Raw genomic sequence first — 26,232 nt, 5'->3', positions numbered from 1 at the left:
TGTCTCCCGATACGTATTAATTTATGTTATAAATATCAATGAAAACCGATTTATTTGAAAATAAATTTGATGACATATGATATTAAGTTTTCTTTTTTAATAAACTTCCATCAGAAAATTTGTCACCTTGCAAAAATTCTTATTATTCATTAGATGATATCATGTACGATGATTTACCGAATCATTCATCATCTTGCATTTTGATTTGTGTGTTAGAAACGTCCATTGATAAAATGGTGGAGTGATGGATTAATGATAAAAAAATAGTAAAAATCAACTTTCACGTCATTAATTGTAGAAATAATTGAAAATTTACCCGGTTAAATCAAAATTAGATCGCTACGAGTTGCATTAAGACAACCACGATCAAGAAATTTAGTCAATTCGATACAAATTTTCAAAAAAATGCGGAATATGTAGCTGGTGAATTTTTTTGATGAATCAAAATTTTTTTCTTAGCTGAAAGCGGACGTTTTTACTTGATTTTTGCGCTCAAACATTGCTGTAATTATCGCTGTTGATAGTTTTTTGCTTTTCTAAAATAGTCGATGAAAATTATCACACGCGCTTTAAAAAATACACCAAGCAGATGGAACAGTCTATACCTTCTTTGGAGTCGAATCTCCCTTTTCAGTTCATTGTTTTGATTGTTCTTTGATTTGGGGAGTACAGTGATAGATCCTAGTTTCATCCACGATTATAAAACACTGTAAAACATCTCCAAAGATTCGATGGAAACATCTTCAAGACGCTGTAAACAAACGCGGCGCACAGCTTTCTCATGTCCAAATTTTCAGTTGATTTGCGATGTACCACACTTTTTGGAATGCCATGTTCAGTGGACGATCATCCAGTATCCATCCAGTGGATTTTCTTCAACATTTTTGGAATATTCACTTCATTTGGTCGACCACTGCACTGTTGGTCTTCACGTACGTTCTGTACGGTCTCATTTAAACTTTGCTATCCAATATTCTTCAGCTTCTACATTGGTTTGACTAAAGCCTTTCAAATGAAAATATTGTATCACAAAACGATAACCAATTTTTTAGATGTTTACAAATTCACTGAAAACTTTCTACCAAACGAAGAATAAACAACGTACAGTCTTCAAACTTGAAACTGTATAGATTGTGGTCTAGGTCTAGGTCAAGCCAGGTACTTTTGGGACCTTCCTCGTACTAGCTGTGTATGTACCTATAACATTGTGAATAACACTCTACGGTTTCAAAGATAGATATTCATGGAAGACCAAGTGAAGAAAACCATAAAACAACAACGAACACAACTGAAGTAGAAAACACATTTGCGCAAGAATATTTTATAAAAAAAAAATGGAATAATGGGCAGCGAATGGATAAATCAAATTCATTTTGAGCTGAGAATCAAGTTTTTTAACTTTTTCTGTGACGTTTCCCAGCATTTCACTTAGTTTCACATTACATACATTTTTATTTTCTTCAATTTCTTATTTCTTAGACCTTTTAATATATTAATGTTCTTGATTTTGGGTTTCTTCTGTTAGTTTTTTATAATAATTTTTGAAAGACAAAATTAGACATTTCGACTTCTCTTTACATCTTCATCTTTCAAAAATTATTAAAATAAAACTGATTTTCAAACAGAAGAGACCCAAAATCAAGAACATTTAGAAAGATAAACTGAATCTCTGCAGGATAATTGAATATCTTTATTCATTTCACATCTATCTTCACAGGACAATTTTATAAGTTGCTGGTTTAGAATTGCTTCTAAGTTTGCTTGTACAGATGTTACCTTTTGCACTTTACCGAAATTATTTTTGTTTGTTGCTTTTTTCGTATGTTTTTATAATGTTTACTGAATCCTACATCATCAATTATCTTTTTCAAGGTGATAAAAACGTTTATTTCTTTCATATTCCTTTTTGGTTTAGTTTGATTCCTAATTATACAACTTCCTTTGTTTGTTAAAAAGTTTAAGAAATCTTAAAATTCAGAAATCTCAGGTCATTGTGAAAACTGGCAATTTTTAAATGAGAATTTCCAAAATTAGAAAACTTTTTTCATAATCATGTTTTTCCAGATATAAAATCAAAAATCCGACATCTCTATTTTTTTTAAGTCAGATTATTTACAAAAATTATGAGAATTATATTCTAGATATAGTTTTTTAAAATAATTTCTGAATAAATTTGAAAAATTTCACAAAATATGCGATAAAAACTTAATTTTTTGACTATAATTTAAGTAAATAACAAAATCTAGTCATCAAATGATTTTTATTTAGCATAACTTATGAAAATTTATAAAATTTTGAATAAATTTAAAAATTAATATCATTTAAATAGTTTCCAGTGTACAATTTTGGATATTTTATTATTTATAATGTAGAAAAAACTATTTTTGAAACAAAAATTGCAAAAAATATCACAATTTAGTCACATGACTCTATAAATAACCAATCACAACCACAGTGACTCTAGATAAATTTAAGGGTTAGTTCATATCCTCTGCTGAAGAACTAATTTACGAAAATAGTCCTAGAAGTACCTTGCCTGACCTAAAGATGGCGGTTGCTGCTTGAAAAAGACGCCACGTTGTTTAATATTTGGTTGGCAGCCATCAATAGTGAACACTTCTTTGGTCATCATTAGCATCAACCAATATAGAAGCTGAACTAGATTCCACTCTAAGTGAGACTGATCCTTTGTTATCAACAGTAAAATATTGTGTAGCATAGTTTAGACGAGACTGTACGTTCTGTGAAGATCAGCAGCACAGTGGTCGACCAAATGAAGTGAAGACTTGTTAGAAGAAATGTTAAAGAAAATCCACAAAAACTGTTCCACCTGTAGGCAAGGTTTTGTGGGATGCGCGTGGTACAATTTTTAAAAAGGAGAAACTATCATTATCAAGCAAAAACGGCCGTATTTGGCTAAAAAAAAGTTGTTTCATCAAGATACTGCACCAGCTATCAGATCCGTTATTGCAATATCCAAAATTGATAAATTGAAGTTTGCATGCATCGAAATCGCCAGATTTATCCCCCTTGGATTATTTTCCGTTTCTAGACTTGAAAAAATAGCTTGGTGTGCAAAGATTTTCCAACAAACAGGATATATCGAACTAATTGAACATCATTGAGCGAAATGGGGATCAAATTGAAAAACAAAAACAAATTTGTGTTTTCTTTGTTGGACCAGGTACTCGTTCTCGTATAAATTGACCACTTTGTGAATCCTTGTTTACCCGGTAAACATTACAAACTTCGCATCATCTAGTTTATTAATTATAAATGTTTCATAAAATATTGTCTTTTGTATTAATTCAACAATTCTTTGGTATATTCCGCCCCTCTTTCTGAATAATACAGAAGCTAGAAACCATATTGCTAGCGAGAATATCTCGTACGATGGCCTGCAGATATTTATGACACGAGACTTTATTGTTTCAAAGGGAGCAAACGTATGTAAACTAGATTCGCGTTTACATAGATATTTTTGACTTATATATACAGTTCCCGTGGCGAATTTCCGCATGCAATGATTCCATTGCTGAATTATTTCCTGTATAAAACGCCTGAGAAATCGCCTTAATACAAAACAGTATATTTGTGGTACTTTGATTAAGCTATAAATTGTTAATATAAATCAAAATATATATTCAGATGAAACTATATATTTTGAGAAAAAACAATGGACTATTCATCCACGTAAATGTTTTTTCAGGTTAATATTTAATTAGACATCCTGAAATTACTAAATCAGGCAAATAGAGAGGACGTTCATTGATTGTTACCATAATTTTCCACTATAAATTGGAAATTAGTTTTTAGTGGTGGGATTGTGGCAAAATTAAACACCAAAATGTACTAACTTTAATAGATTTTCGATCTTTCGAATACCTACGTATTCATCGACTGGGAATTAATTAGATTCATTGAAACATTTAAATTTTTATTTGTTAATACGTCAAATATCAAATAATTCAAAGTTTTCCTTGAAAATACAAGAAAATGGATGAAAATCGAGGCGAAGAATTTAACTGCACATTTCCAGAGGTCATTAATAATAGAATATGAAACAGCATTGATTTTTATTTTCAAATATGTGTTGAATTTTGTTTGAGCAAGTAGTGGAAAAAAACGTTTAATAAATGACAGATTAACCTCTTCATCACCCTTCATAATTCAATCAAATCATGACTCTAGCTCAAACGAGACCGATGAAACCAGAATATGCCTCCATGGTATCAACTGAAGAAGGAAGATACCGAAGACCAAGAGAGCAATTTACTGTAAAGAGCGAAGGTGGTTCCTGCATTATCTGAGTTGCAATTTCTATAGAAACACGAACCGAGCATGTGTTCATTCGTAGAGGCGACCGTGTTCACCGACGAAGTGGTTTAACGGCTGATGCATGCATGATAATGCCAAATTCGTGCAAAATTACATTGCATAAGTCGGTTTTCGGGTTATGGAGTGGCCAGTATACAGTCCTGACCTAAATCCGATGGGATTTGCTAAAAAGGAGAATTCGAGTTGGACTTTTTACCCAAAACTTAATCCCGTTGCAATAGAGGAAGAGTGGTTTAATATCCCGAAAGAAACGATCACGAAATAGGAAAATAATGAAAACTGAAAAGTAGAAAATGTACCATTTATGGTTTTCTATCGTCTAACCTAAAAAATTAGCTTAATCTAAGGAAAACGACGACGGGGCTTATCTTAGACCAACGTTGGGAAACCCGGCGTGTTGAACAGGAATATATACCCATGTAAGAGGCGCAAGACTTGAACGACGGGGCTTAGCTTGGGGAAACCCGGCCATGGCAAACCAATAATGGCTTAAGCCTCTTTGAAGTCTGGGTAACTTAGACCCGGGCATTCTATAGCTACCCAAGCCTGGCTGAGCTCTGGGTAACCATCTTATAGTCATCCCAGATTTCCACCAGGTCTGGAAAATAACGGATTCCAAGCTAGGGTTAGAGTTGTCCGTGGTTGAGTCAAGTCTGGACCTTTACTGGACCCATCGTAAAATTCTATATGGATAGTAAGATTGAAAAAATTCATTACGATTGAGGCAATTTCAATTACAATATTTTTAATTAATAAAACCTGGGCATTCTTTATAATATTGAATGTTTCCATAACTCGAGCCATCCAACCAAATAATACGAGATTTTCAAACATCGGTTAAAGCGTGCTAATATGGGTAACGTATGGGGTGTACTTAGATGCAATAGGGAAATCTCTTCGAACGGGGGAAAACAAAATGATCAAAATTAACAAACCGAAAATGAAACCTCTTCACTGCCATATGCATTTAAACGTTTAAACGCAATCTGCGAAGCAGCCAGCGTTCATTTGTCTGCCGTTCGGAGAACACTCGATGAGTGCACTTTCATCTAAGCGAGCTATTACAGAAGAGGAGCGCAAATTGTTAATAATTGAGGGAGCGGCTTTGTTACCAGCGCCCCTATCATGTTTTTTAGGATAACTTTTCGAGCTTTGGGGTGCTTCTTATACACGTGTTCTTAGTTTTTCTCTTCTACATTACTAATAACCAACAATTACAAAAAATTATGAAATATAAAATTTTCTGACGTTGTTATATGTTATAAAAGATTTAGTACCGCGTTTCTAAATATCCCCTTGTACACGTAAGGGCTTTAGACGACAGATAATACGTACAAGCGTCAATCAAATGCAGCGCTCGAAGTTTAAAGTATAAATATTAGTTCCATGAATCCACCATTTGATATAGAACGTTAAAAAAATCTGCTAGGGAGGATTAAAGTTAATAGTTCATGCAGATGCTGTTCCAGGTCGATTATAAAAGGATCCAGTCTCTTTATAACGTTGGCAACGCTTCTTCCAACATAATATTTTGGCTTTTGTGAAAGTTAAGCTGTTTTCGCTTTCGATTTTATCATCTACTTTTTTAATATCTTTTTTGTAGACACGTCATTTGTACCACGTATTTTTAACGTTATATAGACAAGAAAAAGAAATTTTTCATTCAGAAAATTAGTAGTTTCGTTTCGCAATACACCTGACTAACTATTAGATTATTAGTAATTGCAAACAATGGTCAATTAGCTGATTATCTAGTTCTAAACAAAATATTTGTGATTAATTTTTAATTTCGACGTCATGATGATTCAACTTGTGAGAAATAAGACAAAAAAACTGTTCAAATCAAAATATTTCACAGGAATCATGTTGCAAGAGGATAAAAAACCATTAAATTTCAAGTAAAAGCTGTTATTTTTTTTGTAATGTTTACAATTTACTAGAAACATAGTAAAATCTACTTAAATGAGTTTAAAAGAGGAAAAAACGAATCAAAGATGTAAATTTGAGGTTATATTTCTGGTTTATGGATCGTCGTTGGTTTCTTCAACATCGAAATCGTTGATAATCTCTTGAAATCTGTCATCAATTGGTCAGTCAGAAATTTTTTCGCCAAATCCTCGATACTCGTCTGGAATTTAGGCTCTCAGTTTTTCAATATCTTTCCTCTTTGCAGTTTTTATTGGTACTCGACCTTGGTAAACCTTAACACATCCTTTTAACTTAGATTATCCTTCTTAACTATGTTTTTTCCTTTCGTTTCTTGTGATATTAAAATTTTTATTTGTTAATACGTCAAATATGAAAATAACAAGAAAATGGATGGAGAACGAGACGAAGAATTTAACTGCACATCTCCAGAGGTCATGAATAATTTGCTTCATTGTTACAATAATTTTATTTAAAGTTTCCACTATAAATTGGAAATTAGTTTTTAGTGTTGGGATTGTGGCAAAATTAAACACCAAAGTGTACTAACTTTAATATATATATCCGTGATATATAGATGCGCACCTTCTGCAAACGATCTGAATCTGTCAGGTACAAGCAGAACTTTTTACTTTTTGATTTATGTACCATCAGCTCTGCAACTGCCGCTCGTTTAGCTACAATATTTAAAGTAGGACTCTTAATTTCACCTGGTAAACTATTAATTAGATTCTTGCGTCTTATATCTTCTTGGGGCCAAAAATTGTTTAAATAACGTACAATAAATAATCTTCAGTGCCTTAAAGACCACTTGGTTATCGAATAGAACGTTAATATGTTTTCTGGAGAGGTTTCTATACAAACTTGAGCTTATGTTTATTGATATCAACTCTACATGAAGAATAATGAGTCGTTTTCTCATGGAGAGCATGCAATTGAGTTCAGAAATTTCCAGCTCAACTCTAATGCTAGCTTCGAACCATCTATATACCATTTAGACTTGAGGAAGATCTTTATTAACATATAATTGGAGTTAGTTAATTACCACGAGGCTTTATCATTTTTCAAAATCTTCTCCATTAATAACAATACATTCTTGCATGAGTTTGAACCAATTGAGAAAGTATTTTCTCAATTCCGATCGAGGTACCTCTAAAACATGTGATTTGAAGCATCGAGATGTGTAGAAAAACGTTGACCTCTCCAAATAAGGACTGTTTGGAGGATCACTCATCGATTCGATGTTTTTACTGTTCAAAAACGTTTTTGTTTGAACTGATATGATGGAAAATGCGATTGGTTCCATTAGTTTTTTCGAAGAGGAAAGACGAAACCAAAATAAAACAATTCATTATCAATTAAGAGCTGGAAAGATGTGATTTAATAGAGAATAAATTATTTATATTTTCTTATGTATTAAATGATATTTTTAATATCGGTTCTCGTAAATAATTTCCGAGCGGCTCTGTTTTCTCAGATCAAATATCAATTTTAAAGCGGGGATTTTAATACAAAGCGACTGCTTTTCTATACTGTCACTTGTTTTTGACAGGCGCGCTGTTTCATATATCTCATCGAGAATATGAAACAGCCGAACAAGGATGATAAACGCCTGAAGTGGTGTAAACTTGAAATATAATTATCCCTAAGTGTGTTCAAACATTAATTGTTTTTTGAGTGATTGTCACTGTCTTCTTTATAACGGGGTTACTGTCTTTTAAAGGCAACAAAAAATATCTAATTAAGACGATCGCGTATTAAATGATTAAATTTTTTTTATTTTCTCAATAAAGTTTGATTATTATGTGAGGTTGCGTCTTGGAAATAGTAAATAGTAAAGTTTTTAGTTTCATGTGGTATCTAAGCTTTACTTTTTATTTTAAGTTGGTAATACAACAAATGATCATAAAATGTGAAAGGGCAAATCCTAAGGGAATAACTGATAATTATAAAATACACTTCAATGATGGAAAGCACGTAATTTGTATACTAATTTTAATAATATAGAATTAAGTTTTGAGATATGGCAACACTGATTTGAATATGTCAAATCTGAAAGATTGTAATCGTGAAGTTTGACATTTTTAATGACTTATCTTGATCAATCGTAATCGCACTTCGATACAGGATGAATTTATACAAGAAAAAATCGATGCTGTCAGTTCAGGATATCTTCAGGATGCTTCTATAGAGCCAAATCTCAAATTCCTCAAATTTTTTGATCATTTGAGCTATCAAGATCCGTATTGACCACACCTAACATTCCATGAATACTATTTGACTTGGAGATTTTGATTTCTGTTTGCAAACGTCTGGATCCATTTGAGCGATTATGACTGACCCAAAAATTGATCTTAATGGAGAAGAAGCCATATCTAATTATAAATAAGCCTTCCCTCTCGGTAGGTCTAACAGCATTGGACTAATTTTCGTGAGGTTATGTTCAGAAGACTTGGTTCATCAAACATTGTTTCAAATTGTCTTAAACAACGTTTTTCTTTTAATCTCATGAATAAAAATTTTCCGAGACACTCGGTAATTTAGTATTGTAATGTTTTTCGTATTTATTTACACACTTTCTAATTCATTTAAACACTTAACTAACTCATAATAATTCACTTATTACTATCACTTAACTAAATTAAATAATTCATTTAAATTTTTCGATTACTTTTCACTACGACTATTTATTATAAACTGACTAAACTGCGCTACAAAAATTCCTCATATATCCAAAAGATTTCCATAAAAAAATAAATAAATGAATAGACTTTCCTAGAAATTATAAGAAATACTGTACAAAAACCGCCTGATATGATAAAAAAAGAAACTTTAAAAGTGCGTTCGTTATTTATAAAAAGTAGATGAAAGGCGCCGCGTGAATTCGCCGAATTTGAAGATTCCAATGTAGCCATTTCACTTGGATATTGTTGTAAATGCAATTAAAACAGAATAAGATGTCTCAGCTTTAACTGTAACTAGCTCTGTATATCTATAACGTAATTTTTTATTACGAATGAATCATAAAATCTTCTTTTCACAAATATTTCTGACACTTCCAGATACGTCGATTCAGAAACAGATTTTAGTTTAAAACTCGTAATTATCAGATCTGCAGGAAGTCGTATCTTCAAAGTGTTAGAAAATACACCGTCGCAAATTCAATTTGAAATTAAAATAGGGTTTTGATGTCGCATCGTAGTTGGTCCCTTTTATATGAAATTCGTTCTCTTCGAATCAGAGGCGTACGAATTAGGAGTTTTGGAGAGATTTATACAGGGTGCTCCTCAAAAGAACTGGCGTATTTGGCAAAAAATTAATTTCTTTGCAACATTGACCACCCTATTGCGATAAGATCAGTGTCAACAAAAAGTGACCAGCGCGCTGAACATGAGTCGATCTGATGTTTCCAGAGTTTACTGTCGTTTCCAAAGGACAGGTAACTTTAATAGAAGACGCGATTCCGAAAGAAAAAGCTGCACTTCCGAGAAAGATACCCGAGGACCCACTGGTGTTCAAGTCTAACAAAAGCTCAGAGAAGCTAGAAGAGTTGTTGGGCGTGGAGATACCGGATGACCTGCAGGTGTTCAAGCCTAACAAGAGCTCAGAGAAACTAGAAGAGTTGCTGGGCGTGGAGATGCCGGATGACCTGCAGGTGTTCAAGCCTAACAAGAGCTTAGAGAAGTTAGAAGAGTTGCTGGACGTGGAGATGCCGGATGACCTGCAGGTGTTCAAGCCTAACAAGAGCTCAGAAAAGCTAGAAGAGTTGTTGGGCGTGGAGATACCGGATGACCTGCAGGTGTTCAAGCCTAACAAGAGTTTAGAGAAGCTAGAAGATTTGCTGGGCGTGGAGATGCCGGATGACCTTCAGGTGTTCAAGCCTAACAAGAGTTTAGAGAAGCTAAAAGAGTTGCTGGACGTGGAGATGCCCGATGACATGCTGGTGTTTAAGTCTAGGTGTTCAGGTCTAACAATAGATCAGAGAAACTAGAAGACTTGCTGGGCGTGGAGATGCCCGATGACCTGCTGGTGCTTAAGTTTAGGTGTTCAGGTCTAACAATAGCTCAGAGAAACTAGAAGAGTTGCTGGGCTTGGAGATGCCCGATGATCTGCAGGTGTTCAAGCCTAACAAGAGCTTAGAGAAGCTGGAAGAGTTGCTGGGCGTGGATAAACGGTCAGAAGATGATTTGACGCAGCTAAACTTGAGACAAAGAGAGAAGTTAATTAGACTTACGATTAATTGGGCTTCGTTTTGATAGAAGAGCAAGAGAAAGATTCGCGCAGGGTTGTATAAAAAAGAACGTGGATTTCGGAGGATGTTCCTGAATGGTTTGGGTGGATATTACAAATGGATCGAGGTGATTTTTATTGAGCTATCTCGTTAATGCGTTTATTTTGTCCATTTGGTCTGATTTCTTCAGTCTATGACCATCTTCAGAGTACAATAACATGATTTCATGCAAAAGTTAGTTATCATCTGGAATATTTCCATTTTTCTATGACAAATCGGTTGGAAATCACAATAACAAGGGAGGTATTTGCTGCAACCCTCTAATAATTTCATTACGACCTTTTTTTCGTGAATAAAATATTGATTGTTACCGTTATTTCGGGTGGTTTCTTCTCATAATCTCTTACACGTTTTAAATAATCGAAGAATGTAGATATCTACGAACAACCCTATCCCTTATCAAACTGCTTTTCGCATTTAAAGTAAAACTTGGAGTTGAATTAACAATAAAGTTCATTATGGAAGTTTTCGAGTTGACTTTTTTAGACGTAAAGGGTGAAAACGGACTTTACCTGACCTTATATATATATACCTGATTCGATGAAGAATAGATAAACGAAAAAAATGACAAAGCCATATGAAATAGGGTGGTTGTACGGTGGTTATTTTATTAAAAATGGTTTTTTTTTGAAGAATTCCTACCCTGATTTGACAGTTTTACATGATATCGTGTGAAATTGAATTCAATACGGTTTTTATTCTCATAAATATTTTATTCTCAAGTTGTTTTTTTTATACGTAAAATAAAATTAAATATTGAAAATATATTTTTCAGTTAATTAACGTCGCGATTCAGATAAACTGAATCAATAAATTAAAAAAAAGAAAACAAAAGATTTGGTACACAAAATTGATAAAAAAATAAAAAAAATGAATAATCATGAAGACATCATTGAATTATATGTATATAGGGTGTCTGATATAAGGGAAAGCAGAGGCATAAATATGCTCAAGATTTGATTGGGGGTGTAATTCGTATGGGGATGTACTTTTGCAGATGATGTAATGATCATACAAGAAAACTGGGATCGAATACTGACAAGAAATGAAATGAAGTATATTAAACAAGGGGTTGAATAATTCTAATAAACAACTATGACAATGTTAAAAGCTATTTACAGATCAATTATTATAATCAATCTTTAGTAGGAATAAATTACTTTAAAAAAGGGACTGAAGTTTGATTATTATGTGAGGTTGCGTCTTGGAAATAGTAAATAGTAAAGTTGAGAAATTTTGGGCAAAAAAGCGACGAAAAATGAAGATCACGAGCAATATGGGACAAAATTCGAGAAAAATTTTTTTATAAAGAACGAAGGATCATGAATCAAGACGATTTTTTTTTATTTCTCAATAGAAATAATTCGCGTATATCTATGATTCATAGACGGATCTATCTTATAAAAAAAAAGAACAATAAATAACGAAGAAAGTCAGTGGAATATGAAAATTATTAATGTGTACCATATTTTCAACCCCAACTTACGTTTAAAATATTAGGGTCGACATCTTGTTAGCATATATCTATATTAGAGTTGTATATATGAAAAAATCTGTTTATTGATGTCACTTTTCATATCCTGCTTACTCTATTCGTCATAAAAAACAATTACTCAAAGAATTTAACACATACGAGGGATATTTGAATATATATTGTTAATTTCTACCCTATTTTACGAAAAACAAATCAATTAAAGAAAACAAAAAAAGTTACGTAAATATTATCCTTCACAAGAAATGATTTGTAAGTGGTTTTTTAAATAGTAATACGGCTGTTGGTGCAGTATAGTAAAAAAATCATGAGAAAAACAAAAGGAGGTTATGTTTCAAGCATCCAGGACCTCAACCAAACTGTAAAATACATTTAAATATGGTTGCTTGGTAAAGTGCAGTTGCTGGTCTATGGACCCTACTGGAGCTCAACGATGTTTTATCTACGAAGAATACGATTGATAAGACGGAAGAGCTAGAAAATTGGACAGCTAAGTGTCGTGGATCAATGAGATCCCTGATCATAATGAAGATCCAGGATCAGCAAAAATACTTTTTGTACAATTCGATGAATCCTAGATGTTAAACCAGATGAATGAACGACGTTTCATTGAGAAGAAGAGGGAATGGAAAGAAGGGAAGGAAATGGATAAAAGAGGTAAGATCAGATTCGAGATGAGTTGGATTAACTGAATGGAGAGGAAATTTATAATAATATAAATAAATATATAAGTGCCGGGCACCCCAATATCGTTAAATAATAATAAATGGTTACCAGGTAAGTACATGGAACTTTTATCTGTCTATAAATATGTAAAAAATAAAAATTAAATAAACAACAGATAGTAGCGTCAAATGATATGGTGTAAAATATCTTCGTCAATAAACTCCTCTATTGAAGTGCGACAGATCGGCACCACCGGTTTCAAAATTCCAAAAAATTTCTATTTGAATCAAATATTTGATGTGTATACGTAGATAAGAATGATTCGCGGAAATTTTTGGTGTCAATAATGGGATACAGTCCTTTGTCCATGTTATGAATGAAATATGAAAAAATTAAATTACGAACTAGTAGAAACATTTGATCGAGAAATTTAGTGAAATATTCAATAACTTTGAACGAGAACATTTTCTTAATAAATTACTAGGTAAATTATGGGGACATGGTCTTCTAGGTTCTATGGGATCTCTTAAAACGATGAAATTTTGTTGCTGTTAACATCTATTGATCTAATAGAGGCATTTGATCAAGAAGTTTAGTAAAATATTCAATAACTTTCAACGAGAACATTTTCTTAATAAATTAGTAGGTAAATGATGGGGACATGGTCTTCTGAATTCTATGTGGTCTCTTCAAAGTATCAAATTTTGTCGCTATGAACATCTATTGATCTAATACAAGCATTTGATCAAAAAATTTAGTGACATAGTCAATAACTTTCAACAAGAGCATTTTCTTAATGAATTTGTAGGTAAATTATGCGGAAATGGTCTTCTAAATTCTATGGGGTCTCTTCAAAATATCAAATTTTATCGCTATGAACATCTATTGATCTAATAAAAGCATTTGCTCAGAAAATTTAGTAAAATATTCAATAACTTTGAACGAGAACATTTTCTTAATAAATTACTAGGTAAATTATGGGGACATGGTCTTCTAGGTTCTATGGGATCTCTTAAAACGATCAAATTTTGTTGCTGTTAACATCTATTGATCTAATAGAGGCATTTGATCAAGAAGTTTAGTAAAATATTCAATAACTTTGAACGAGAACATTTTCTTAATAAATTAGTAGGTAAATGATGGGGACATGGTCTTCTAAATTCTATGTGGTCTCTTCAAAGTATCAAATTTTGTCGCTATGAACATCTATTGATCTAATAAAGGCATTTGCTCAGACAATTTAGTCAAATATTCAATAACTTTGAACAAAAACATTCTTTTAATAAATTAGTAGGTAAATTATGGGGACATGGTCTTCTAGGTTCTCTGGGATCTCTTAAAAGGATCAAATTTTGTTGCTGTTAACATCTATTGATCTAATAGAGGCATTTGATCAAAAAGGTTAGTAAAATATTCAATAACTTTGAACGAGAACATTTTCTTAATAAATTAGTGGGTAAATGATGGGGACATGGTCTTCTGAATTCTATGTGGTCTCTTCAAAGTATCAAATTTTGTCGCTATGAACATATATTGATCTAATAAAGGCATTTGCTCAGGAAATTTAGTAAAATAGTCAATAACTTTGAATGAGAACATTTTCTTAATAAATTAGTAGGTAAATGATGGGGACATGGTCTTCTAGGTTCTATAAGGTCTCTTGAAAGTATCAAATTTTGTCGCTATGAACATCTATTGATCTAATAAAGGCATTTGCTCAGAAAATTTAGTAAAATAGTCAATAACTTTGAATGAGAACATTTTCTTAATAAATTAGTAGGTAAATGATGGGGACATGGTCTTCTAGGTTCTATAAGGTCTCTTGAAAGTATCAAATTTTGTCGCTATGAACATCTATTGATCTAATAAAGTCATTTGATCAAAAAATTTAGTGAAATAGTCAATAACTTTGAACAAGAACATTTTCTTAATAAATTTGTAGGTAAATTATGCGGACATGGTCTTCTAAATTCTATGGGGTCTATTCAAAGTATCAAATTTTGTCGCTATGAACATCTATTGATCTAATAAAGGCATTTGCTCAGACAATTTAGTCAAATATTCAATAACTTTGAACAAAAACATTCTTTTAATAAATTAGTAGGTAAATTATGGGGACATGGTCTTCTAGGTTCTCTGGGATCTCTTAAAAGGATCAAATTTTGTTGCTGTTAACATCTATTGATCTAATAGAGGCATTTGATCAAAAAGGTTAGTAAAATATTCAATAACTTTGAACGAGAACATTTTCTTAATAAATTAGTGGGTAAATGATGGGGACATGGTCTTCTGAATTCTATGTGGTCTCTTCAAAGTATCAAATTTTGTCGCTATGAACATATATTGATCTAATAAAGGCATTTGCTCAGGAAATTTAGTAAAATAGTCAATAACTTTGAATGAGAACATTTTCTTAATAAATTAGTAGGTAAATGATGGGGACATGGTCTTCTAGGTTCTATAAGGTCTCTTGAAAGTATCAAATTTTGTCGCTATGAACATCTATTGATCTAATAAAGGCATTTGCTCAGAAAATTTAGTAAAATAGTCAATAACTTTGAATGAGAACATTTTCTTAATAAATTAGTAGGTAAATGATGGGGACATGGTCTTCTAGGTTCTATAAGGTCTCTTGAAAGTATCAAATTTTGTCGCTATGAACATCTATTGATCTAATAAAGTCATTTGATCAAAAAATTTAGTGAAATAGTCAATAACTTTGAACAAGAACATTTTCTTGATAAATTTGTAGGTAAAATATGCGGACATGGTCTTCTAAATTCTATGGGGTCTATTCAAAGTATCAAATTTTGTCGCTATGAACATCTATTGATCTAATAAAGGCATTTGCTCAGAAAATTTAGTCAAATATTCAATAACTTTGAACAAAAACATTCTTTTAATAAATTAGTAGGTAAATTATGGGGACATGGTCTTCTAGGTTCTCTGGGATCTCTTAAAAGGATCAAATTTTGTTGCTGTTAACATCTATTGATCTAATAGAGGCATTTGATCAAAAAGGTTAGTAAAATATTCAATAACTTTGAACGAGAACATTTTCTTAATAAATTAGTGGGTAAATGATGGGGACATGGTCTTCTGAATTCTATGTGGTCTCTTCAAAGTAGCAAATTTTGTCGCTATGAACATCTATTGATCTAATAAAGGCATTTGCTCAGAAAATTTAGTAAAATAGTCAATAACTTCGAATGAGAACATTTTCTTAATAAATTAGTAGGTAAATGATGGGGACATGGTCTTCTAGGTTCTATGGGGTCTCTTGAAAGTATCAAATTTTGTTGATGTAAACATCTATTGATCTTATAGAGGCATTTGATCAAAAAGTTCAGTAAAATATTCAATAACCTCGAACAAAAACATTTTTTTAATAGATTAGTAGTTAAATTATGGGGACATGGTCATCTAGGTTCTTTGGGGTCCCTTAAAAGTATCAAATTTTGTTGCTATGAACATCTATTGATCTAATAAAGGCATTTGATAAACAAATTTAGTAAAATATTGAACAAAAACATTTTTTTAATGAATTGGTAGGTAAATTATGGGGACATCGTCTTCTACGTTCTTCGGGATTCCTTCAAAGTAATTCAGTTTGTAGCTATCTAATTTCATAAAAAATTTAGTAAAACTAAATTCCGCCTCCTCTGAGTCAATATTATCTGGTTTATCTTATTTCTCCGGAGCCTTAAGAACATCAGGAGTACTAAAAACGTAATGAAGTGCTAAATATTAGACTACATTGTTTTATGTTTGCTTTTGAAATCTCAAAATATTTGTAAGCAAAAATAACAATCATCAACATGACTTTTAACACTCCAAACTTTATAGCCATCTTACTAAAGTACTAGAGCAAGTGGAATAGTATTTTTTGGGGCTCCAAGTTTATTCTTGATCCTTTAAACCTGAAAAATAAATAACTAGTAGACTGATCTTCCAATAAGCTACTGATTGCTCTTAAACTCGATTCGATCATCTGGTTTTTTATAGAAACATCGAGAATCAAAAGTATTGTCAACTATAAAATATAATGTATGGTGAAACTTGTAAATTAGTTAGGTTATTACCTTTATTTGAGGCACTAGAGTGTTGTGATGTGAATGGGTGATATCTTCACATTCCCTCATCTCTAAAAAGTGCGGGAACATCACGAAAATTGATAAAACAGACGATAAAAGAAATGGATACTGACTAATTAACATCAAAGAGACCTAAACCAGTGAAGAAAAGTTTTTGGAAAATACATATACTTCAAATATTTTTAATATATTAGTTATTATGTAATCTGCAGGAGTTTCTGACTAAATTCATAGTCGCTTTCTAATTTTCTTTTTAATATCGTTATCAGAAGATACTAAGGTACTAATTTAAAAAACGCTCTGTATATAATAACCGTTTCGTGAAGTTCAACCGATATATCTAAGAATAAGAATAAGCGCCCCACCCCGAAAAAGTATTCCCCAATTAATGATTCGCCCGAAGAAAAAGAAAAAATCAAACTGTGCATACAAAAACGAAAACACTATGGGCGCACTTCAGATTTTTAAAGATCAACGAGTCAGAGTCTAACATATATAATTAGTGAAGTCCCTCGTATGATGAATATGTGACACAAAAGGTGCGCGGAAGTTCTTTATTCGACGTAAAGAAAGCGGAATTCAATACGATCAAGATCAAGTCAGATCGTTGCGGCATAAGCTACAATGCTGCCTCTCCCGATATATATTTATAAAATGTATTCGAAGGGGGAGACCAAACTACTTATTACTTTTTTCTTTTCGCTTTCGTCTAACGAACTTTTGACTACTAACGTGATTTATTTATATCGCTTCCACTCCTAATATCATCAAATATGAATTTAAATTTTTTCAAGGGGTCCTAAAACATCAATCTTCTAATACTCATCCAAATGTTTGGAAAAGATCAATTCGAAAACAATTTACATTCCATGGTACGCAGGTTCTTAAACTAAAAAATTCTTCAGTACATCTACAGCTGTTCGTGTTATTTTCAGCATTCTGCAGTAGGACCACATCATAGAAGCTTCTAGTCTTGTAATATACTACAAAGAAGCTTCTCAATCTTTATAAAAAGTCCACGTGTACACAGGTGGTGATATCTGTCGACTTTTTCCAGACTTACGTTATTTTTGTATTCAAACTTCTTAACTTTGAGGGACGTTATTCAACATGTTTTTAGAGAGATTTTACGATGACTCCACTTACTTATTTGATTCTCAATCCACGTGTACACAGGTAGTGATATCCGTCGACTCTTTCTAGTATTTCGTTCATCGAGAGTTTGATTTTTGTATTCAAACTTCTTAACTTTGAGGGAAGTTATTCAACATGTTTTTAGAGATATTTTACGTTGACTGCACTTTCTTATTTTATTCTCAATCCACGTGTACACAGGTAGTGATATCCGTCGACTCTTTCTAGTATTTCGTTCATCGAGAGTTTGATTTTTGTATTCAAACTTCTTAACTTTGAGGGAAGTTATTCAACATGTTTTAGAGATATTTTACGTTGACTGCACTTTCTTATTTTATTCTCAATCCACGTGTACACAGGTAGTGATATCCGTCGACTCTTTCTAGTATTTCGTTCATCGAGAGTTTGATTTTTGTATTCAAACTTCTTAACTTTGAGGGAAGTTATTCAACATGTTTTTAGAGATATTTTACGTTGACTGCACTTTCTTATTTTATTCTCAATCCACGTGTACACAGGTAGTGATATCCGTCGACTCTTTCTAGTATTTCGTTCATCGAGAGTTTGATTTTTGTATTCAAACTTCTTAACTTTGAGGGAAGTTATTCAACATGTTTTAGAGATATTTTACGTTGACTGCACTTTCTTATTTTATTCTCAATCCACGTGTACACAGGTAGTGATATCCGTCGACTCTTTCTAGTATTTCGTTCATCGAGAGTTTGATTTTTGTATTCAAACTTCTTAACTTTGAGGGAAGTTATTCAACATGTTTTTAGAGAGATTTTACGATGACTCCACTTTCTAATTTGATTCTCAATCGACTTTAATTTGACCTGTACTCATATTTCAACGAATTAAGTCGGAAATATTCAGGTTTAGTTAAATGAATGCTGAATTATCTGCCTGGTGATATAACTGAGTACAAGGGTTGCTACTTAGGACAAATATCCCATTCCTATGGAGGTACCTTCAAAAAATGCATCAACCTCTTCCTCAGGTATAGAAATAAGGACTATACGGTGGATGACCCATCAATTTGATATCTTGACTTCTTAAAAACGTTTTTATTTCAACTGATGTGTTAGAGCTTGCATCGTCGTGGTGGAAAATAATTCACCTTCTGAGTTTGGTTTTCCTGATTTTATCGAACGCTTCAGAGAAACAAATTCTTAAGACCGTTCTACGTTGCTTCGAAGTAGTTCCTACTCCAACAATTGGATTTGGTGCGACTTGGAAGGCTCATACAATCGATTTTTGTTCTAGTTCAGCACAGATCCTTGTTATGATCTTATGGATATCTTTTGTAGAACTGCAATCGAATATTTTCAGCATTTCTTTGCAGCAATCGGCACTATAGCCAAATTACCAGCCAAATTTTCATATATGCGAGTGTCAATAATCTCAAGGTATATCACATGACATCTTGGAATATCAGTTTACGATATTTTCTGGCACAACAGTCGATTTTGGTAGCTAAAAATGTTGCTTCATGACCAAAAGTTGAAACGAGTTGATTTGTACTTTGCTTTTGGTTTAATCCTCATTGAAAGTGATGAAAAAATCATCCCTACGTGTGGAAAATCAAGATTATACATTATTACATATTTTAGGTTTCTATCAATAATTTGATCAAAAAAGCTTGACCCACATCTTGTAAAATGACTGAATTAGCAAATTATCAAAAATTTTGATTTCAAGAAAGATATCCAGTAAAAAATAAACATAGATGTTAGAAGATATGAATTAGTTAAACCTCTTCTATCCAAAATTCAATAAAGACTTTTAGAGTGCCCAATTAATTTCTCTATATTCACTTAAACCTTTCTCATTACCAGTTCAAACTTTTCCTTCTTTCATAATTGACTTTCTCTGTGCTCAAACTTTGACACCAGTGACAACTAGTCAAAGAGGTCTAAAGTTTTTTTTATGAATTAGAGAGTAAATACTTCCATTCTCAAATATATAGTTCCAAAAAGTCCTCGATGGTATCACTTTTTTAATTTTTTCAACTTCCACCAGTACAAGATACTTAAAATTTTATTTTTTTTTAAATTTCTTCAATATCGTAAATTTCGTATGATTGAGTATAAGTTAACTTTTTTTTGAGAGACAATTGGTACATCCTGTACACAAAATATTCGCAAAAATTACGATAATTTTGAAAGCGAAGCTCATGGGATATAATACATAAAATATTTATGGCGAATAGTTTGAATAAGGACTCATATTAAGTCAAAAATAAATGGAAATATAACTTACCGTTCCATACACAAAAAGGACTTACCTGAAACAAAATAATAATGGATTATTATACATAGATTTTCGTTAAAACAGGATAATAAGGAAACAAGTTGAACTCCAGGTGGACCGTGTTTAAAATTATGTTTATAATTTATTGTAAACAGACGTTAAATATTTTTTTAGAACAAAATATTGTTCAGGTTATAAAAGTGATCATTTTTAACACATCCTGATGCATTTAAACTTCGTTTAGCACCCTCAGATTTATTCTAAACGATTGAAGACGATAATAAATATTTTTGATTAAGAAATAAAAATGTTGAAATGTATTTTAGACCATTTGAATGAATCAGGTTCAATTTAAACTTTATACAACAATAATACGAATAAATTATCTGATTATCCTTTTTTATCCTTAATATTAGAGTAAGAAAGATTTTTCCTTTGTCCCTAAAACTTCTCAAAACGTCCAAGAAACGTGGAATGGTCAATTCTGGATGATGAACTATTATTTATATGCTAGAAGTGTTCGAAAATCAATTTTTAATAATTTTATTTTGTTCAAGCTCAATTTGAGACATTTTTCAAAACAATTTGACTGAACGATCGTTCGAGTTCTACTATAATAAAATGTATCGACGTAGCAAGTTGAAACTTGATGTTCAGCTTGTTGAAATTAGTTTAAAACTGTCATAGTCAATTGCCATTAGTGACACTTGATTTTTTGATTTTTTTATCCTCGTAAGTCATAATCCCATTGGGTACTCAAGAAATAAAATTGCAGGCCTTTATATATTACGTATATCATAAAATATTCGATTATATCTAACTAGCAGGTAAATTATTCAATATTTTGTGAAGCAAAAATTTTTCGTTACGTTTAGTTCAAAGATATAGACTCTACGCCTCAAATGAATCAATCTTCAACTTGATAAGATCACTTTGTATTATAGTGTGAACTGTTAGTGTGGAGAAATGACCAAATTTAAATGCAATGGTTCCCTAACTTTAAAACGCGTTTAGATAAGCCATGGCCATCTATTTTTCCGATTCTTTTGTCGATGGAAATGGAGATCGGACTCCTATCCTATCAGTTACTTAGGAGAGAAAATAAATTTAAAAACTTCGGGTAGAAACTGATGGTATACAAAGATAATTAAAAGGTTTTTACTACGTGTGACTGACACACAGATGGCGTTACAATTGTCAAATCCATATGACGTTTATGAAGCATTAACTGTCAAAAGACTATGTGTCAAATTTCATGACGTTTCGATTAGACAGTAAAAAGTGACAGCCATTTAAGTGAAGCTACTTTCGTTATTTTTAAAACAATGATTTTATCATTGTTTCTTGATCAAAAAAGCTCAGAAATTGCTTCAAAAGTATTATCCATCGAAAAAAATCATTTATTGGTTTGCTGAATTTAAACGTGGTCGGACACACACCGATGATGGTGAGAGTTCTGGTGGTCGTCCAATTGAAGTGATTTCTCCAGAAAACATCATCAACTATCAACATCTGCGTGGGCTGCAGATCTTGAACCACGTCCCAAAGCTGGGAAGGTTATGACTTCAGAATTTTGGATCTATTAACTCCAAAAGGGAATACTACAAAGAGTTGTTGGATCGAAGATCGAAGAAAAAACTACTGTTTGTTTCGCCACAATACACTGATTCATAAGCCGATGGTTTCCTCGTCCACGATATTGTCCAGATCTGACCTCCAGTGACCATTAGTCATTGAAATAATTGTATTGTTTATGTAGAAGACTACATTGATTAATAAAATCGATTTTTTTTGGCAAAAAATGTGTTTTTCTTAATTAGTCACAAGAATACTTCAAAGAATTCCTGAATGGAGAAGACGAAAGTGAAGAAAACGTACAAGATGACACAGATCTTGAAGAAGAAATACAAAATGTAATAGCTAGTTCGTGACGATTTTTAATTTATTGATCTAGAAAAAGCATTCGATACAATATAGGATATTAGAGCAGAGAGAAATTAAAAATTTTCGTAGTTTATTTTCAATATCTCTTTTGGATTCGAAGTTTTTCCCATGCAAGAATTTCACCTTGGATCCGGACTGAATGTTAAATTTAACATTTTTTTTGTTCCCACGACTTTTTTGGGACTTTAGGACTTTTCAATGAAGTCTAGACATTTTTTCATATTATATCAAAAAGTGATAAAAAATTAGAGACTAGTTTATGAAAACTAAAATTATTTATCAAACACTTTCATAGGACTGAATTTCCAATTAATAATTTTTACTAAGATTCTTGAAGAAAAGTTTAAAAATCAAGCGAATCACCCTGATTTTAACGTAGAATTGCTAAATAAAATTACAAGCGACATTACCAACCTCAGTCTGATATTGATCTAGAAAAATTCCTCAGTGATTCCACTCAGAAAAATGCGACGACGTCGACTAGGACGCCTGAATGTTTTCAAAGCGTCCGGATAGCATCGCCGGGGCTTGCAAGGGTCGGACTCGACAGACGCGTTGGATTTTATATACGTCTGACAGTTGACAGCTGACATTAACCTACTTCTTGTTTTATTATTATGGTAATTTCAACTAACGCGTGTTTTATTTTTTTTTTTTTTGACATACAATATGATAAAATTTGATTCTTTGATACTGAAACACTCACAGATGCGTTAAGATCCATCGGGAGCCAAGAATATTTCCCATTCCGATTGAGGTACCTCCAAAACATGTCAATTGACGCAACAACATCTACAGAAATAACCAAAAATTGAAGGAATTTAAAGAACCTCTTCAACCAAATTTGATAAAATCGACAAATATCTTACTGCAGCTACTAAAACACTCACAGATGCGTTAAGCTCCATCGGGAACTAAGAATATTTCCCATTCCGATTGATGTACCTCCAAAAAATGTCATTTGTTACAACAACAGCTACATAAATATCCAAAAATTGAAGGACATTGAGAATCCTCGTCAACAAAATTTGATAGAATCACAAAAGTCTTACTGCAGCTACTAAAACACTGACAGATGCGCTTTGCTTCATCGGGAGTTAAGAATATTTACCATTCCGATTGAGGTACCTCCAAAACATGTCAATTGACGCAACAACAGCTACAGAAATAACCAAAAATTGAAGGAATTTGAGGAACAACACCAACAAAATTTGATAAAATCCACAAATTTCTTACTGCAGCTACTGAAACACTCATAGATGCGTTAAGCTCCATCGGGAGTCAAGAATATTTCCCATTCCGATTGATGTACCTCCAAAAAATGTCATTTGTTACAACAACAGCTACATAAATAACCAAAAATTGAAGGACATTGAGAATCCTCGTCAACAAAATTTGATAGAATCACAAAAGTCTTACTGCAGCTACTAAAACACTGACAGATGCGCTTTGCTTCATCGGGAGTTCAGAATATTTCCCATTCCGATTGAGGTACCTCCAAAACATGTCAATTGACGCAACAACATCTACAGAAATAACCAAAAATTGAAGGAATTTAAAGAACCTCTTCAACCAAATTTGATAAAATCGACAAATATCTTACTGCAGCTACTAAAACACTCACAGATGCGTTAAGCTCCATCGGGAACTAAGAATATTTCCCATTCCGATTGATGTACCTCCAAAAAATGTCATTTGTTACAACAACAGCTACATAAATAACCAAAAATTGAAGGACATTGAGAATCCTCGTCAACAAAATTTGATAGAATCACAAAAGTCTTACTGCAGCTACTAAAACACTGACAGATGCGCTTTGCTTCATCGGGAGTTAAGAATATTTACCATTCCGATTGAGGTACCTCCAAAACATGTCAATTGACGCAACAACAGCTACAGAAATAACCAAAAATTGAAGGAATTTGAGGAACAACACCAACAAAATTTGATAAAATCCACAAATTTCTTACTGCAGCTACTGAAACACTCATAGATGCGTTAAGCTCCATCGGGAGTCAAGAATATTTCCCAGTCCGATTGAGGTACCTCCAAAACAAGTGATTTGAGCAGTACCAGCTGTAGAACTTTGACCACACCAAACAACGACTGTTCATATCAACTTGATGTTTTGATTGTTCAAAAACCTTTTTATTTGAACTGATGTTTAATAGTTCGCATTGTTGTGGTGGAGATTCGTCTTCAGCAGTTGGTTTCCCTGATCTTTACACTATCTCCTGTACGTTTGGCCCTCTTCTTAGATCTTCCTGGTAAACTCAACTTCAACTCTCGTACCACGTCTTTGGTGGTCTGCGTGAGTTCGGTCTCAGAGATTTAGCCCACTTTGCCCATCTTTCTTTCTACGTGATTCCTCCAGAATCCTTTTCGATGTGCCATTCAGAATTGGGTCAATTCTGAATGGTATATCAGCATATGGTTTCCTACCAGAAGTGTTCTGGAGGACTCTACAGTCCAGGTTTCATCTCTAAAAGTGAAAGCGAGTTGGTTTAATCAACGTATGTTTCAAATACATTTAAACAAAACTCCTATGACAACAAGTTTTGAGTATTTTGACTATAAAAAATGTCAAACTTAATATGTCAGATTTGACATATTCATAACATTGTCTGATAATCTAATATTGTAATAGGACGAAAATTTAAATGAATTAATTGATTTTGATTGATAATTTTATTAATTTAAATAAAAAATTGCGCAATAATCAGTATTAAAACATGGCGTTTATTTTTATAGATAAACGAGACGAAAATATCTATGCAATTCTCTATTATACATCAATTTATATTTAATCTGTTCCGAGACGCAGCATTCAAAATAATCCTTTTCTATTTATACGTTTGATAGGATTCTCGCCCCCACCAAAGCTTCGATCTTCGAGTTAATAAAGTAGTTGTCAGACTTGACGACGAACTGTCTTATACCCAGTAGACGATGGGTCGTTGTTTGCAAGTAGTGGGGTTATTTTATCCTGTAGGATAGACCGTCCCATTCGCCCCTCCTCCGAACACGCCCCTATCAGGAAGCTCGATTTCCAGGAGCATCTTGATTCCAGTGCCGAAATAGATTTCGTGTAAATGGTATGTCAAGTCTAGCGTAAAATGATTTTTTGTTGTTATTGAAATTTTTTCTTGGTGAATGTGTGTTGGTGTTAAATGATAAGACGGTTGTTTTTTGGTTTTTTTTTTGGTGATTTATGGCGCAGGTACACTGTGAGAGATGCTGAATAAAAATATGACAGGTAAGGGACGATTTATCGATGATCATTTTGTAGGAGACGAATTTAGTAAATCGAGATGAACATAAAAATCATTAAATGTATGCGCGGGAGTCTTAAAAAAAAAGAATTGCCCGAGTGGGAGGATTTGACGATAAAATAAATTTTAGATCTCCGAAAATATTGAAAATATTTTATTTAAATGGATACAAATAATTCAAAATCTTGTAAAAACAAAGAAAATGGAAATAACATAAAAAAATAATCTACACTGTAGAAAATGTATAATTTGTAAACTAATTTACTCTTATTTCAAATTAAAGTAGATAAATAATTGATAATCAGATGGGGTGAATTATTTATATTAAATTAAAAGTGGATGAAACCAGGTGAAAAAAGCTTGAATTACCTCGTGAATTAATTTAATGAAAACTAAAATTTTCCCAGGACACGATTATCGAAATTATTATTTATTATATATATAAACAACAAAAAAAGCAGTTATAAATTAAAAACAATTCAGATATACGAGGATGGTTTCAGAAATACCTGATCTAACAAATAAATCAGGAAAATGTTCAGAATATATATTTTTTTCAAATCTAGAAATAGAAAATAATTCCAGGGAATAAATCTGGCGAATAGGTTGAATGCAACTTCCATTGTGGGGAAATACGGCACCCATCTTGCAAACATCTTTCTCATATCCAAATCCAATTTCAGTTAATACGCGATGTACTGCACTTTTTGAGAAGCCTACTTTGTCTATTAGTTCGCGCATTTTCGGTCGACGATCATCCAGTGAGTTTTTGGTCGACTACTGCGCTGCTGGTCTTCACAGAACGTACGGTCTCGTCTAAAC

The 26,232-nt window shown here is 32.5% G+C and overlaps 1 protein-coding gene across 2 annotated transcripts in view; it reads left to right on the top strand.

Moving 5' to 3' along the window:
* LOC130893298 (transcription factor hamlet-like) overlaps nt 1–26,232 on the top strand; it is a 111,648-nt gene that overhangs the window by 24,835 nt on the left and 60,581 nt on the right. Inside the window, exon 1 of one of the 2 annotated variants that reach the window (XM_057799282.1) lies at nt 24,939–25,394. The exons of the other annotated variant lie outside the window; for it this stretch is intronic. Coding sequence (XP_057655265.1) covers nt 25,373–25,394 — 22 coding nt within the window. The 5' untranslated portion in view covers nt 24,939–25,372. Of the gene's footprint in view, nt 1–24,938; nt 25,395–26,232 lie in introns of those variants that run through there. 2 annotated transcript variants of the gene reach the window in all.

This window comes from Diorhabda carinulata, chromosome 4 (genome assembly GCF_026250575.1).
Source record: "Diorhabda carinulata isolate Delta chromosome 4, icDioCari1.1, whole genome shotgun sequence".
Classification (NCBI taxonomy): domain Eukaryota; kingdom Metazoa; phylum Arthropoda; class Insecta; order Coleoptera; family Chrysomelidae; genus Diorhabda; species Diorhabda carinulata.
The sequence above is the reverse complement of the archived record's forward strand: the minus strand, read 5'-3'. Positions and strand labels throughout refer to the sequence as shown.